General features: G+C 41.8%; 1 protein-coding gene across 6 annotated transcripts in view; it reads left to right on the forward strand.

Annotated features, from left to right (window-relative positions):
• Positions 1-13,264, forward strand: part of LOC145986359 (ecdysone receptor-like) — a 1,118,076-nt gene that overhangs the window by 1,060,930 nt on the left and 43,882 nt on the right. The window contains exon 1 of one of the 6 annotated variants that reach the window (XM_083120244.1): positions 6,080-6,758. The exons of 4 other annotated variants lie outside the window; for them this stretch is intronic. In XM_083120244.1, the coding sequence (XP_082976370.1) occupies positions 6,545-6,758 (214 nt within the window). In that variant the 5' untranslated portion in view covers positions 6,080-6,544. Of the gene's footprint in view, positions 1-6,079; positions 6,759-13,264 lie in introns of those variants that run through there. One more of the 6 variants, XM_083120245.1, reaches the window with a different exon arrangement.

The raw sequence follows: 13,264 nt of genomic DNA on the forward strand, positions 1-13,264 counted from the left end.
GAGATAAGCCTCATGTGATCCAGCCTTAAGAAAGCAGAATATGTAGTGAACTTTATCGAATATTTTCGAAAAGAGTAGCAAATTCGTCAAGAAAGACCATCACAGGTTCCATACATCTTCTGGAACAACGTTTAGAAACTGATAGGAAGGTCCTCCAACGTCGTGCATTCGCAAGATGATTGGTCATTGTCGACATGGATTCTTCTCGAGGCGAGACCATCGGTTGTCGTGGCGGTAGCGAATTTGCATGCCCTTCCTTTTACGATCGCTTTACAATACTCGTATTACTCATCATGACTTGCAGAGCTCTCGCCTTTGTGGCGACTGTTGAGAAATACCTTTTCAGCTTTCTGGCATCGATTCTTTTCGGGAATGACTTTTCATGGTAATAATTTTCCGTGGCCCGTGAGCCCTTCGGCAAAGAAGCTGTTTCCACTTTCCACGAAAACCTGCCGTGCCGTAAAAAAGTAGAGGGGGGGGGGTCCGAATACGTTCGAGAAACAGGTTTGGCGATAATTACTCTCGATTCTTTGGACTATTTTTAAGCACAACGTAAACATTAAAAGCAACGTTGGGAATGCTAAGCCCCGTGACAGGTTAACTTTGCAGCAGATGTTATGTATTAATCCACTCGAGAACGGCGCTCGGCATCTTCCGTGCGAGTCTTGCATCAACCGCATAGCTGTTCATATCAAAGACAGTGAGAAAGTCGGCAGTATTGCAGCGGAACTATATTCTGCGGCACGTATCGGTCTGTATATGCGAAAAGTTGCTGCAAACTTAACCTGTCGCGGAGCTTAGGTGGGTTGGGCACTGGTGCTGCGCTGGTAAAGTATTTTTTTTTCTAGACGACCAGAATTCGATGCTTCTTGTTTGTCTCTTCACGTACCTGAGTACCTGAAAATCATGCCTAGTGCGAGCAAATATCATCTACAGCCAAGCTCTAGTGCGTATGATCGAAGCTTATCTAATATACTTATCCTCATATTGGTTAACTTTTTCTTGGTCTCTGTATCGAGGGGCAAGTGGGCCTCCCAGATGGCGCAGTGGTAACGTGCGTGTGTGTTTTGTTGCATGCTCGTGAGTATAGGTTAAACTTTAATTCCCGAATTTTTTCCTTTTTGGTAATTTTATATCTTTGTTTGTTTTCAATATTTACCTTTTTATGTAATGGTTTAAACATTGTTTTCTATTTTTCATATTCTAAAATTTCGATGTAAACATGGTTAAGTCGTAGAAAAGGCTACAAAGCCTTAACTTCGCCATGATAAACAAGACTTAATAAATAAATACGTAAATAAATAAACGTCGTCTACTTGTCATCAAGGCGTGCCGGGTTCGATACCCGGTGTAGGTTCGGACTCCACTTTAAATTGTAGATACATTCCTGATTAGCCTTTCTGAGCATTCAAACAAACAATCGAAGGGTAAGTTTCGATCTCACCTGGATTGTTTCATTTTCATGTTTTAGTTTTCGTTTAAGTTTTGCTCTTTATTAATAGATACAAATCATTAATGTCATACTTATATTTATTTTGCATTCTTGATTTACTTTTATTGTGCAGACACATAAGACAGACATTATCCTTCGTTTTATGTGTTTTTTATTATTTCTTAGTAAGGTATATTTGAAGTTAAACTTAATTGCTTGTCTTCGCTCTTATTAAAAAAACTCTTCCCCCTGGAAATTTTTGATGGGGGATTTTTCGACAAAATTGTCGGTGAGGGGGATATCCCTCCCGTTCCCCCAGGATATCGCACCCTGGTTAAAAGTCCAGAAACTCAACATGAATGAATCACCACTGATCAGCTCCAAAGAGGAATCCTAAAAAAATGTTTAAGTGTAGTTTATGCACATAGGGGAATGAAGACTGGACATAAAGGAGATAAAATGTTGAAATGGAACTTCAAAGCTACCGACATTTTATCCTGTTCTTATCAAACTTTAGATAGGCGATTAGTATTCCTATGGCCATGCTATGTTCGCTATTGCAATAATTTTCACAGTGTTGAAATAGTTTTCTGCATGCAACATGTAACAAGAAAGTGTGGGCCCTAACTCCACACCACCTATATGCCATCATGGCGTGGTGCAAAGCAACGGGGAGCACTTTACTTCTATGTAACAAGTACTACACACCCATTATGTGGTCATTGCATGGTATAGAATTGCGATGTAAATGCAGAATCTAACACCCCCTCCCCCTCCTTTAACTGAGAGTAACAGAACATCATATTGGCACGTGGAGACGGTTAGACGAGGACTACACGTTTCAGCTAAATATAGCAGATTGTGTCGAAACGTATGGATTTTGGGAAGAAAGGAACATGCCATTGGTTGATCCCTTCCTTCGCTCCTGGCTGTGCGCGATCTTATCAGCAAGCCTTTTACCTCTTTCAGTCATTTCGCCCTGTAGGAGCATGTCAGGAATGTTCCAAACCGTCCATTTTCTGGGTAGGAGTCCCCCCACAGGGCAGATTGGCGATCGCAGATCTAGACCTTCGGATTGGAAGGGTGGTTAGTGATTGGTGGTTATTATCTGGGTTGCCTGGCACCAGGAAATGTCTATCTATTCACCTCTTCGAATCCACGACAAAATTTGCACGTACACGATAAAATGTAATGTTGCTAATCTTTGAGAGTATTCATGTCAAGCTGAAATATAATCTTGTAAAGCATCGCTAAACCCAAACATTTTTTTTAAAAAAATTACAAGGTTAGCATGTTCAACAAAACAATAAAAAACTTTCCTGTTTCAACAGCCTTAACTATTATATTACCTGTGAAACCCAATAGCGAACTGGCGACGATTGAAATGGATGTATGCGTCTCATTACTCGGCCTCCTCGATGGCGTAGTGTGAACGTAATCAAGAGGTCCGGTTTCGACACCCGGTGGAGGCACAGTGCACAGTGGTTCGGATTCTGCTTTAACCTGTAGGTCCAGCCCCGATTAGCCTATCTGTGCATAAAATGGACTTAAACAACAATTCAACTGCGTCTCAATACCCGGCCAGAAAATCTATAAGTTCTAGGGTTCGATTCATTGATTGAGTTGGTGTTTTAAGTCCACTTTATGCACAGTAAGACTAATCGGGATTGGACCTACAATTTAAAGTGGGATCCGAACCACTATGTGCTTCCACCGTGTATCGAACTCGGGACCCCTTGATTACAAGGCGACGCCGCTACCAATGCACCAGCGGGGAGGCCCTTCTAGCGTTCGTGTCCCGGCTCTGTTCTTTATGAGTGTCCCTTCATCATTTACATGTAATCATCACTCATCGGCGCGATTAGTTAAAGGTGCAGGCAAGTGACGGAAATTAACAAAAATACAAATGCAGCTTCGGATATCATGCTTATGGATTATACAAAGACCCATTGAATACTTACACACTTCTTATTCTTTGTGCCAAAGTATGAGAAACTCCTACGCACCTAGACGACAGATGCGATGGCCATATAGTGATTTATGTCTCACGAAAAGAACTGTGTTATAAATAATTTTTCATTGTTGGAATTCCTCATCTTTGTCCTTTTTGACACTCGCAGGCACCAGCAAGAAGGGCCCCGAGGGATTTTTCAAAGGAAGTTGAGCGAATAGTTGTTAGCAGCGGTCTTTTGTGAGTTATCGTCAAAAAGGGATTTCGAAACGTGTTATTTTTAGTTGTACGGTTTCCTTGGAAAGAGCCGTCGAAGCGCCCCGATTGATAGGTGGCCGCCGTGTTTACCAGGTCTGACCCGAGAGAGGTTTCTTTCCCCCCAAGGGAGCCTGCGATTAGCGGTCAGGGTAAATCCCTGGTGCTGAAAGGGGGAAACGAAAGGCCGCGAGAAAGTTTTTCAAAAATTGGGAAACAAAAAGGTTCCTGGGAAGGCTTCGGCACTCAGTCGAGGGTGGAGACCCCAACGGGCGGTTGGAACACTAACCGACATTTTGCTCCCACAGTCGGATCTCTTTACAACAACAACCACCCCCTCCCCTTTTCTGTCCCCTAAACTTGAACCCATCTTTTTTAGATGCGCCACAAAGATATGTGTCAGTGCTAGATGATAAACGAGGTAACAGATAAGATGAACACTTTTTTTTTTTGGAAAATAAAATATGGAAATAAACAACATATTTACATATTTCGATGTCTATTTTACTCGAATACGCACATTATGCGTTTCTAAGAAGAGCCACACGTCATCAGAGTGGTATTTGAAGGGGGAATTCCCCCCCTCTGATTCCTGCACCCCCAAGTAGCTAATTTATGCCACGGGGGGCGGTGTTCTACGTATATATTTACTGGATTTTCCTCTTCACTGGAAATTTTTCAAATGCCAACTGCATGTCACTCAGTTTCAGTGTTGCCACAATATGAGGACACAATTTCCCTTTCCAAGGGGCAAGATTTCCCTTTTCGAACCAAAATTTTCCTTCACCTAAGCAAATCATACAATAATAATAATAAGTATTAGTAGCAGTAGCTGTAATTATTATTATTATTATTAGTGGTGGTGCTGGTGGTGGAAGCAGCAGTAGTAGTATTTACGTTGGTCCATGTCCGTGTGAATAAAAAAATTTTAAACTTTTCACATACATGTCACTTTCATCGCTTCCTGACCAGACGTCCCAGGTTTGGATCCTGGTCAGGAATCAATCTACCTCATCGTTACTATTATCCGAAGGTGCAGAAAATCGATGTACTTAACAGAAATATAAATAGATACAGGCTATATTGAAGGGAGCAGAAAAAAGAACAGAAAAAATGAAAATGTGAATATGAAATTGGAACTTAACATAAACTGTAATAATGTTATCAGATGTCTTAAAATTTCCCTGAAATTGTGGTATTCTTAATCGAATTAATCCGAATTTCCCTGCAAAAGGGAAATTTTCCTTCTTATGGCAACATTGCTCAGTTTCATTAATCACGTGGCGGAATTGTTAGCATGGCGCGCTACGATGCCAGGTTTCGAATCCTTGCATGGATGTTCTTTGTGCATCTCTTCATTAATTTCATCACTCATTCTCATCTTTAGTATTAGCCGAAAGTGGCAGAAAAGCGAAATAAAATAAACCAAATGAATCAAGTTCCACCAAAAGAACACGTGGAGACAAGCAAGGACATGTCTTTCCTATTCAGGAATGGTTGAAGGGGAATGTAGTTTTGAAAAAGGTTGTATTGAGAATGGGCACCTTTTCTGTTTCATTTCGCACGTTCAGCGTTTGCGATACCTAGCAAATCTCTTCTGCCCATGAGAGAATTAAGAGGGGGGTAGAGGAGGCAATCACCCCATCGAGACGTGTGGAAATAAACATGTTTTTTCTGAATGCTGTCCGTAACAATAATTGTCAATGAATGTAGCGGTGGAAGCAGAACGTCCATCATCCGCACCCCACAAGACAAGAATTTATTCCGCCACTGAGCACGTGCAGAAATGACAAAGTCGAGTCGTTGTCGTAAAATAAGGATTGGAGTATTGTTTCAATTAGTGACCAATTTATTTACTTTTCTTAATTTGCACATCTCGACTCGCTACCACAATGTTCGCAGAATTGAGGCTGTTTTGCACGAAGGCCCGGTAAGAATCGAATTGATCGCTTGGTCAAAAGAATGTAGCCAGGACGTCAATTACACAGGGACTGGCGACGACGCCCTCAAGGCAATCCATGTGTTCCGAGTCCTCCGCCCCCTTGCTTCTTCACTTTTTTGTCAACTGCGCCTGTTTTTAGAATTTTGCTAAATTGCGCTCACAAGGTGAATGGGAAACTAGGAAAGTGTGTTGAACCCACCTGCTTGATTACTTTCGTCACGCTTCTCAGTTTTTGGCTGAGGATCTAGCGAGTCGCTCGAGCCATTATCCTCTTGCTTTTATACAAGTACGTTCTCTGGGAACCTCCAAGGAATGTTCTCGGTGCTTTCAGAAGTGCATCGCTTGCAATACGTGGCATATTCTCGGTCACGTTGTGGCCAGTGTCCGAGTTCGTTGCAAGATCCTTCGATGTAATGAAGATCGTTGCGCCCTAAGCTTGGTTTAGTGACTTCCAATCTTGTATTTGGTATTCCAGAGTCGAGGATACGCAGTCCAGGGCCGAGGGGGAGGGAACAGGCTGCAAAAGGCAAGGTACTTTCACTGTCGGGGCAGGGACCTCCTTGCGTCATCGTCAGCCAACCAGGTACCTATTGCTAGTTGGCAGGGATTGGCTACGAAGGTGTTGCAGCAAGTTTCCTCTCGTTCGGGTGACTTCGGCTCCGCTCGAGTGTGTCCGAGTGGATTTGTTGTGGAAACGAAGGAGTACGGGAAGGAAATTGACATTGAAAAAGTTCCTCGACAGTGAAAGTGTACATTGCACATGTTGTCTGTGAGATATCTGATGTTATGACCGTCATTTCTTGAACTTCGCCCTGGGGATTCTATCTTGGAGGACGTGCACTTGTGGTTTGGTTCTTGTTTCAATTGTTTTACATGAAGTGTGTAAGTGAGAAAACGCGTTTCGGTTTGCCAAAAGGATTCTTGGATGAAGTGCTTCACGTGAGTGTTCCTGAATATTCGGTACATGCGGTCCACCATGCAAATGGGTGACGAGGGCTCACCAGAGGTGTCGTCGTCATCGCCTGCCGTGACTGGAGTCAGCCCCGTTCCATCCTTAGCGTCTTCGGACATCGGCGAAGTGGATCTCGAATTTTGGGACCTGGATCTCAATGCGCAACACTCCAGCCCTCACAGGGGGAGGGGGGGCGCAAGCTCAGAGTCCAGCGGATCCGTGTCAGGTATTTTTATTTTCCACTTTTACCAGCATGCTTTGTTTTTTTTTACGTGTACTGAATTTTATTTGCAATATTGATTTATTTTAAAATCGTACATGGGCGTTCACTGGGGGGTGGGGAATCAGAATGGTCAGTGGCTCTCCCTTGGTGTATTTGGTTGTTTAAAAAAACAAGTTAAGAGGGTGGGCATTGCAGACGTACGCCACTCGGTCCAGTGAATACCAGATTCTAAAGCACATAAGGGTTGTGGAGGTAGAGCCCGATACATTCTCGATCTCGGCAGTACTGGAGGTGAAGTGATCATCACCACCCACTGGCCACCTTTGTCCCTCCCCCGAGGTATCCACTTATCGAAGGCTTATGCAGTGATTTATCTCCACCAACACTCATGCAAAATTTTCACAAAGACCCAATTTTAGTGTCGACCTCCGTGGCGGAGTGGTTAGCACAGCGCGCTACGACGCCAGGGGTCCCAGGTTCGAATCCCGGCCTGGGCATGGATGTACTTTGGTAGTGTCATTTTATCATATCATCACTCATCCTCATCTTCGCGATTAGCCGAAAGAAGCAGAAAAGCGAAGTAAAATAAACCAAATCAATCAATCAATGAATATAAGGTTAATTTGGCCCTAAATTTACCCCCAACACCCTCCTAAATACGATATTACGCTCCGCTAGCAGGGCGAGCCTCAACATTGCTTGACGCAGGGGCGTTATCGGAAAAATTCTCACCCGAAATGAATTCTCCTGGAACCTGACCCTGATCTGATCTCTCACGTGGCCATCAAACACCCCAGTGTCCAGTGACTGGACTACCTCAACTATTGAAAGCTAGATATAAAGGCGCCCTCCTGATATTCGCTTAGGTCATGGAGCAGCTGCATAGTGTATGCAGTTTGGATTCTGAAATTCGTCCTCCGGATGTCGCCGTATAACACAAACAAGGTTTGACAGCGTGTTCAGACTCCAAGACGGACAACTTTTGTTCGTAATGCTTCGCTTCGACTCTGCGATGATCAGAAAGCAGGTTTTATCGTGCAACACGAATCATGGTTGCCAATAAGGTGGTTACTAATTTCTTTTATTATTATTTTTTTCGCGACGGATTGAGTTATAGCTGAGCTTTTCACAAATGCTCTTCCATGAATATTATTGGTCAGTAAACGCCATCATCCTCAACTGTTCTGCTGAACTGATTATATACAGATAATCCGGAATGAAATTTGTGAGACGAATTTTCTCTTAAATGACTCAAAGAAAAAACAAGAAAACTGAATTATATTGGCAAATTACATTTTCTACGCATTCATGGATTCACATTTGGGAAAAGTCTCAGTTGTATGTTAAACTTTATTTTTTACGTATTTTTTTTCTGTTGAAGGATTTGCACTAAGGTATGGCTCCACAGTCTGCTCATAGCGTACTGAAGTTTTAGTTTATTGTTCGGCAGAAAAAAATAGCAGTATCAACCTCCAATTGCGTATAGAGCTGAGGCCAGTCCCGATCCTGAAATGCTGCCAGAATGTTAAAATCATGTCACTGAGGATTTTTGCAAAAGACTTCGTGACACGAATCCTTATTTTATCATTGTTCAGGTTGAAATCTTGGTGACGGGTCCGTACATTGGAACTTGTTCTTTTCAGTACAACCCCCCCCCCCCCATTTTTTGTTCTTGTTTGTTACTTTAAATTGAAGTTGCGCCTCACCTTTCGCTCAAAAAAATTGACCAAATTACATACGAAGACAAAAATACATCAGTTGATATTCGCATGTCTAATATTGACAGCGCCGGCTCTGTCGATTGTCTTGTTAACTGCGGAGAAATCATAGTTCCAAGTGGCTTATTTTCGCTACTTTCTTTCCATGTTTTATTTCACGGTAGCATGAAATTGGGACGAGAAGTGGTTTCCCACCACCACTATCCTCGTTAGATGTGTGATATGAGTAGAGTGGGTAATTATCTCCAAAAGTAACGCGTTATAATTATCGTTACTTCGAATTATCACCAGGATTGTTGAAGGTCCAGGAAACCATAAATTCTAATGGGTTCCGTAACAGGACCGGAACCTTTTTTCTCGCGCAATTTAAATCCGGTACAAGTAGCGTATTGTTTCATTTCAATACGGAACTTGCACTCTATTTAAACTGATCCGGAAAAAAGGTTCCTGGCCTGGACCATATTTAAATTCATCCGGAAAAGATATTCCTGGATCGAAATGAAATACTTTACAGATAAAAATGTTATTTACGGTCCATAACCCATTTACGCTTGCTGATTTTCTCTCCGGACCGGAATTGAATTTATTTAAAATTCCTGGACCTTTAACAACCATGATGATCACAAATTATGTATTATGTACGAAATGCAAATGCATTTAATTTAATCTCTCTCGTTTATAGGGTAACTTTAATTTTTCTGGTCATAGTCTTCAATGTGTGCGGTTTGATAAGAAGAACGCGTACTGCTGAAGATATCAGACTTCTAGAAATCTTTCCACAGCTTGCTTTTAGCTTTGAAGAAACACGAGCTTTATATTTTTAAATCTACATCGAACAGTGTCAGCAAAGGAGTTCACTTTCAGCGCCAACCTTATCTCTTCTGTAACACGAGTTCATCCTTAACCTTTCTTTTCACACACAGCAACACGAGCACACTCTCAATTCCACACTAACTTGCATTGATTTTCTTGCCTCTGCGTGGGAAAAAATAGCATCCTCTTTCTGCACTAATCTTCGATGCCATGTCTGTTAGCGACTCCCTAGGACATATTCCAAAAAGCTATCCCTTCTACATCTCGCCTCGCCTTGCTTCCTTTCCTAGCCCTGGTTTTGAGTTGCAGTTTCAAAACTAACTCTTACCTCTCCATACACAGGGGAAAAGTTTGTTTAGAGGATATTACGGCAAACAAATTTTCTTCACTGACGTCACGAAGCCTCTGGAAAAAGTAACTCATTTTCGTGTCATACAATACGACCATTTACGAAATATCAACTGCACCACATATGGGTCCACTACACCTCCAAAACTATCAATTTTAAGTCAACTTTATGCACAGATAGGCTAATTGGGACTGGACCTACAGTTTAAGTTGGAATCCGAAACACTGTGTGCCTCCACCGGGTATCCAACCCGGAACCCCTGATTACTAGCCGACGGAAGTTACCACTACGCTATCGGGGAGCCCGAGCGTCGGATGTGTGGTCACATCATTTTTATTCACCGCGCTAATGATTTCCGAAAAAAGCAAGAGCTTCTTCAACATTCTAAATGAAATCAATTTGTAGCCATGGATAATTTTTGCAAAGACAGTGCAAAATACCATAAAGTAGTCCGCAATAGAAGGAAGTGAGGCAGTAACATTTTTACAACTGTCCAGGGTCAGCAACTCCCCCCCCCCCCATCCGTTCTCCACTCGGTCGCTCGCGTGCGATGAAATGGCTGGCGTAGCGCATTTTGGTTTCATTGTTAACATAGCAGGTGGCGGACCTTAAGGTGCTTTTTCCTGTTTCCTTTCTGTAACGATTGCCCCTTCCGCCCCCCTCCCCCCTGGAGGAACTCCCCGTACGCAATTACATTTGCATGCAGCCTGTTCGGGGCTGGGAGGAGAATTCAGGTACCTCTGCTTTTGAAGTCGCGGGCTCCACTTAGGATTTCGTGCTTCGGACTTACAAATTAGATTTTTCAAACTTTTGGAGGACTTAATTTTGGGAAACGCGAGGCTGTCTTTCTTTATGTTTTTCAAGAAGAATGGCTGCCATGAATATTCAAAAGAATTTTTAAAAATTCTGGTTCCTCAGCTGCCAATCTTGCCTTTTCCCCCTTGTGCGCCGCGAAAATAACTTCCAGTTCTTTTAGTCTCTCTCTTTAATATCCTACTTAGACTGCAAATGTGAAGCGGAAAAAGTATGAATCCCGATTGTTCTGTCATAACTCATAAGCTGTAACAACATGCTTCAATTTTATCAGAACAACTTATTGATTTACTGCAAATGATAGAAATCGCTTCATATTCCAGTCGCATGTCTGCTAGATACGCTACTGAAACGTTAAGTTATTTGCAGACTTAGCTATTGAAATTTGAATAATTTTACTACACATCTGACTCGACCGAAAATTGTCGCACCGACGGTCTCAGGTTGGAGTCATGGTGTGGGCGTGGCTGTTCCTGTGTGGTGTTCCTTCACCAGTTTCCTCCACATCATCGCGAAGGAAAGCGAGGCAAAGTAACAAAAATACAAATTAGGCGAAAATAACCACCGCCACGTTTCCGTCACATGTAAAGATTGGATATAATTTACAACACCTGTTTTTACCATGAGAATAACCTAACCATAAGTTATTTTAATTTTGCTTGCTTCTACGCCACATGTTCAACAAAGCGTATTTGTGCATTCGATTAGATTCTTCAATATTCCCTGCTGCCTGCAGCAACGCCATTGTGATTTCTAACTGATAGGTGGGGGACATGTATTAAAGCGCTATGAGTTGATTGTCTTTCTAGTTTCGTTATTTGTGCTCGAGTGTGATAAACAAAGTACAGCGTAGAGTAGTTTAAGAATGGCGTACAGTTGAATACAATTATTGTTATTCAGTTTCCTGGATGCTTCAATGTAATGTGTCTGGTATAACCGTGTTCGCAGTTTGTGTGCACTGCTAAATGATAAGCTAACAGATATTTTCCCCTCTGTTGCCTTTCTCATAAAATAAACTGTTATGTGTAGGCTCCCAAACTATAGCAAGAAATTTACTAGTAAGTAAATGACGAATCTATTGAGTTTGATCATATCATTTGTTTCGACTTAACGCCGTCGCTGGCAGCGTTACTAACGCAGGATTCAATGATTGAATGACTTAGTGTTTAAGTCCACTTTATGCACAGTAAGATAATTGGGACTGGACCTACAGTTTAAAGTGGGATCCGAACCGAAGCACTATGTGCCTCCACCGGGTATCGAACCCGGAACCCCTTGAAACACCCCTTAAAACACCAATTCAACCAGTCAACCAACATTCAGCATTTTATTTTCATATTTCCATTTCTTCAGTTTGATAAGAGTTCAGTTTGTTGGCGAAATTAAGAGCAATGTAATATTTCTCATAGAGTCTCTGATTGCTGTTAATTCTCTCAACGTAACCAGCGGTGATATGGGCGACGTTATATCACGTGCTTGATTTTTTACATGAAGCTTGAGTTGCGTAAGAAATTATATCTGATGATACTTCATGGCAGTCGGCAGTGAAAGTGCAAACAGGTAACGCCTGAAGCCATCTCCTCCACAATCATAATGTTTAGGACAGGGAATGTGGAGGAATCAGAAGTGTTATGTGTCTGGAAGTAGCCGAATTTAGAACTTACTCATTTGTTTCATTACGATCTACCCTGGAGAGGAGGCTTACGTGCACAGGCATTTTCTTCTTTTACAGTCTCCGTAAACATTTCTGCAAATATTCATGTCTACGGAGCCCCGTGGTTGTATGTCGCCCACTGAGAAACGTGCCGAAGCAGTTAACACTTCGTAAGTTTGGGATTTCCTGCATAGTCATCACCAGTTTCTGTTCCACTGGTGCAATGCCGTTATTCCTGAAATGGTACGGACGGTGCGCATAATTTTACGCTTACGAATATGTTCACATTGAAGGAATAGAACAGAGGCAAGGTGTCAGTAAAGATCTTCTTTGTCAATTATTTGAAATCTGCAAATGATGTTTACTCTGAGAGTTCGATTGATTTGTCGCAAGAAAAATTAAAAAAACCCACTTAAAATAACAGTTATATTATTTTGCAATATGATTATTGTAAAGCATTTTAACAAATTTATTGCAACTGAGAAAATTAAGTGCGTTGTGTGAAGCAAATGTAAATTCTGAAATGTAGCGTGAGAGAGAGAGAGAGAGAGAGTGTATGTTAGGAGTTGGGTTTTATGATAACATTTTAAAACGTCAAATATTTACAATAATGTATACTTAAGTTTGGTTAATTGATTGATTGTGAATTAAAATTGTTGGGTGCGTCAGTGCATTAGGCCATTTTGCACTCTCCAATGTATGCGGGGGGAAATATCCTCTTATCTAATTTTTTACTGAAAATGTTAAATGAAGGGGTGTAAGAAGCCCCTTGGGAAAGGTTGTAAATGGACCTGCACAAGACAAAAACACAACACATTAAAAAGTAAGCATTTACTAAACAAACTTCCTCACAGCCAGTGGAAAAAACTAAAAGCATTTGGTTGGGAAAAAGGTCATTCCGTTGATGCATTGCCAGAAAACGGAAAAGATAGACATGCAATAAAAGGTGCATTGTACCGTGCCAGGAAGGTACCTAAAAGTGCGGGGGAGGGGGACACCACTAGGTTCTGATTGATGAATGTGGATCACTTGGTTCTAATTGTTATTTTTAGAGTGTGATCTTAATGACGTGGTCGAAATACGTAATTAGGCACGTTCGAATTTGTCGAAATTCTATCAGAAATTATGGAAGAAAGACGTTAAATTTGCGCACATCTCCAAT

The sequence above is a fragment of the Lepisma saccharinum genome, chromosome 4, assembly GCF_977018435.1.
Source record: "Lepisma saccharinum chromosome 4, izLepSacc3.1, whole genome shotgun sequence".
In the NCBI taxonomy this organism is placed as follows: Eukaryota; Metazoa; Arthropoda; class Insecta; order Zygentoma; family Lepismatidae; genus Lepisma; species Lepisma saccharinum.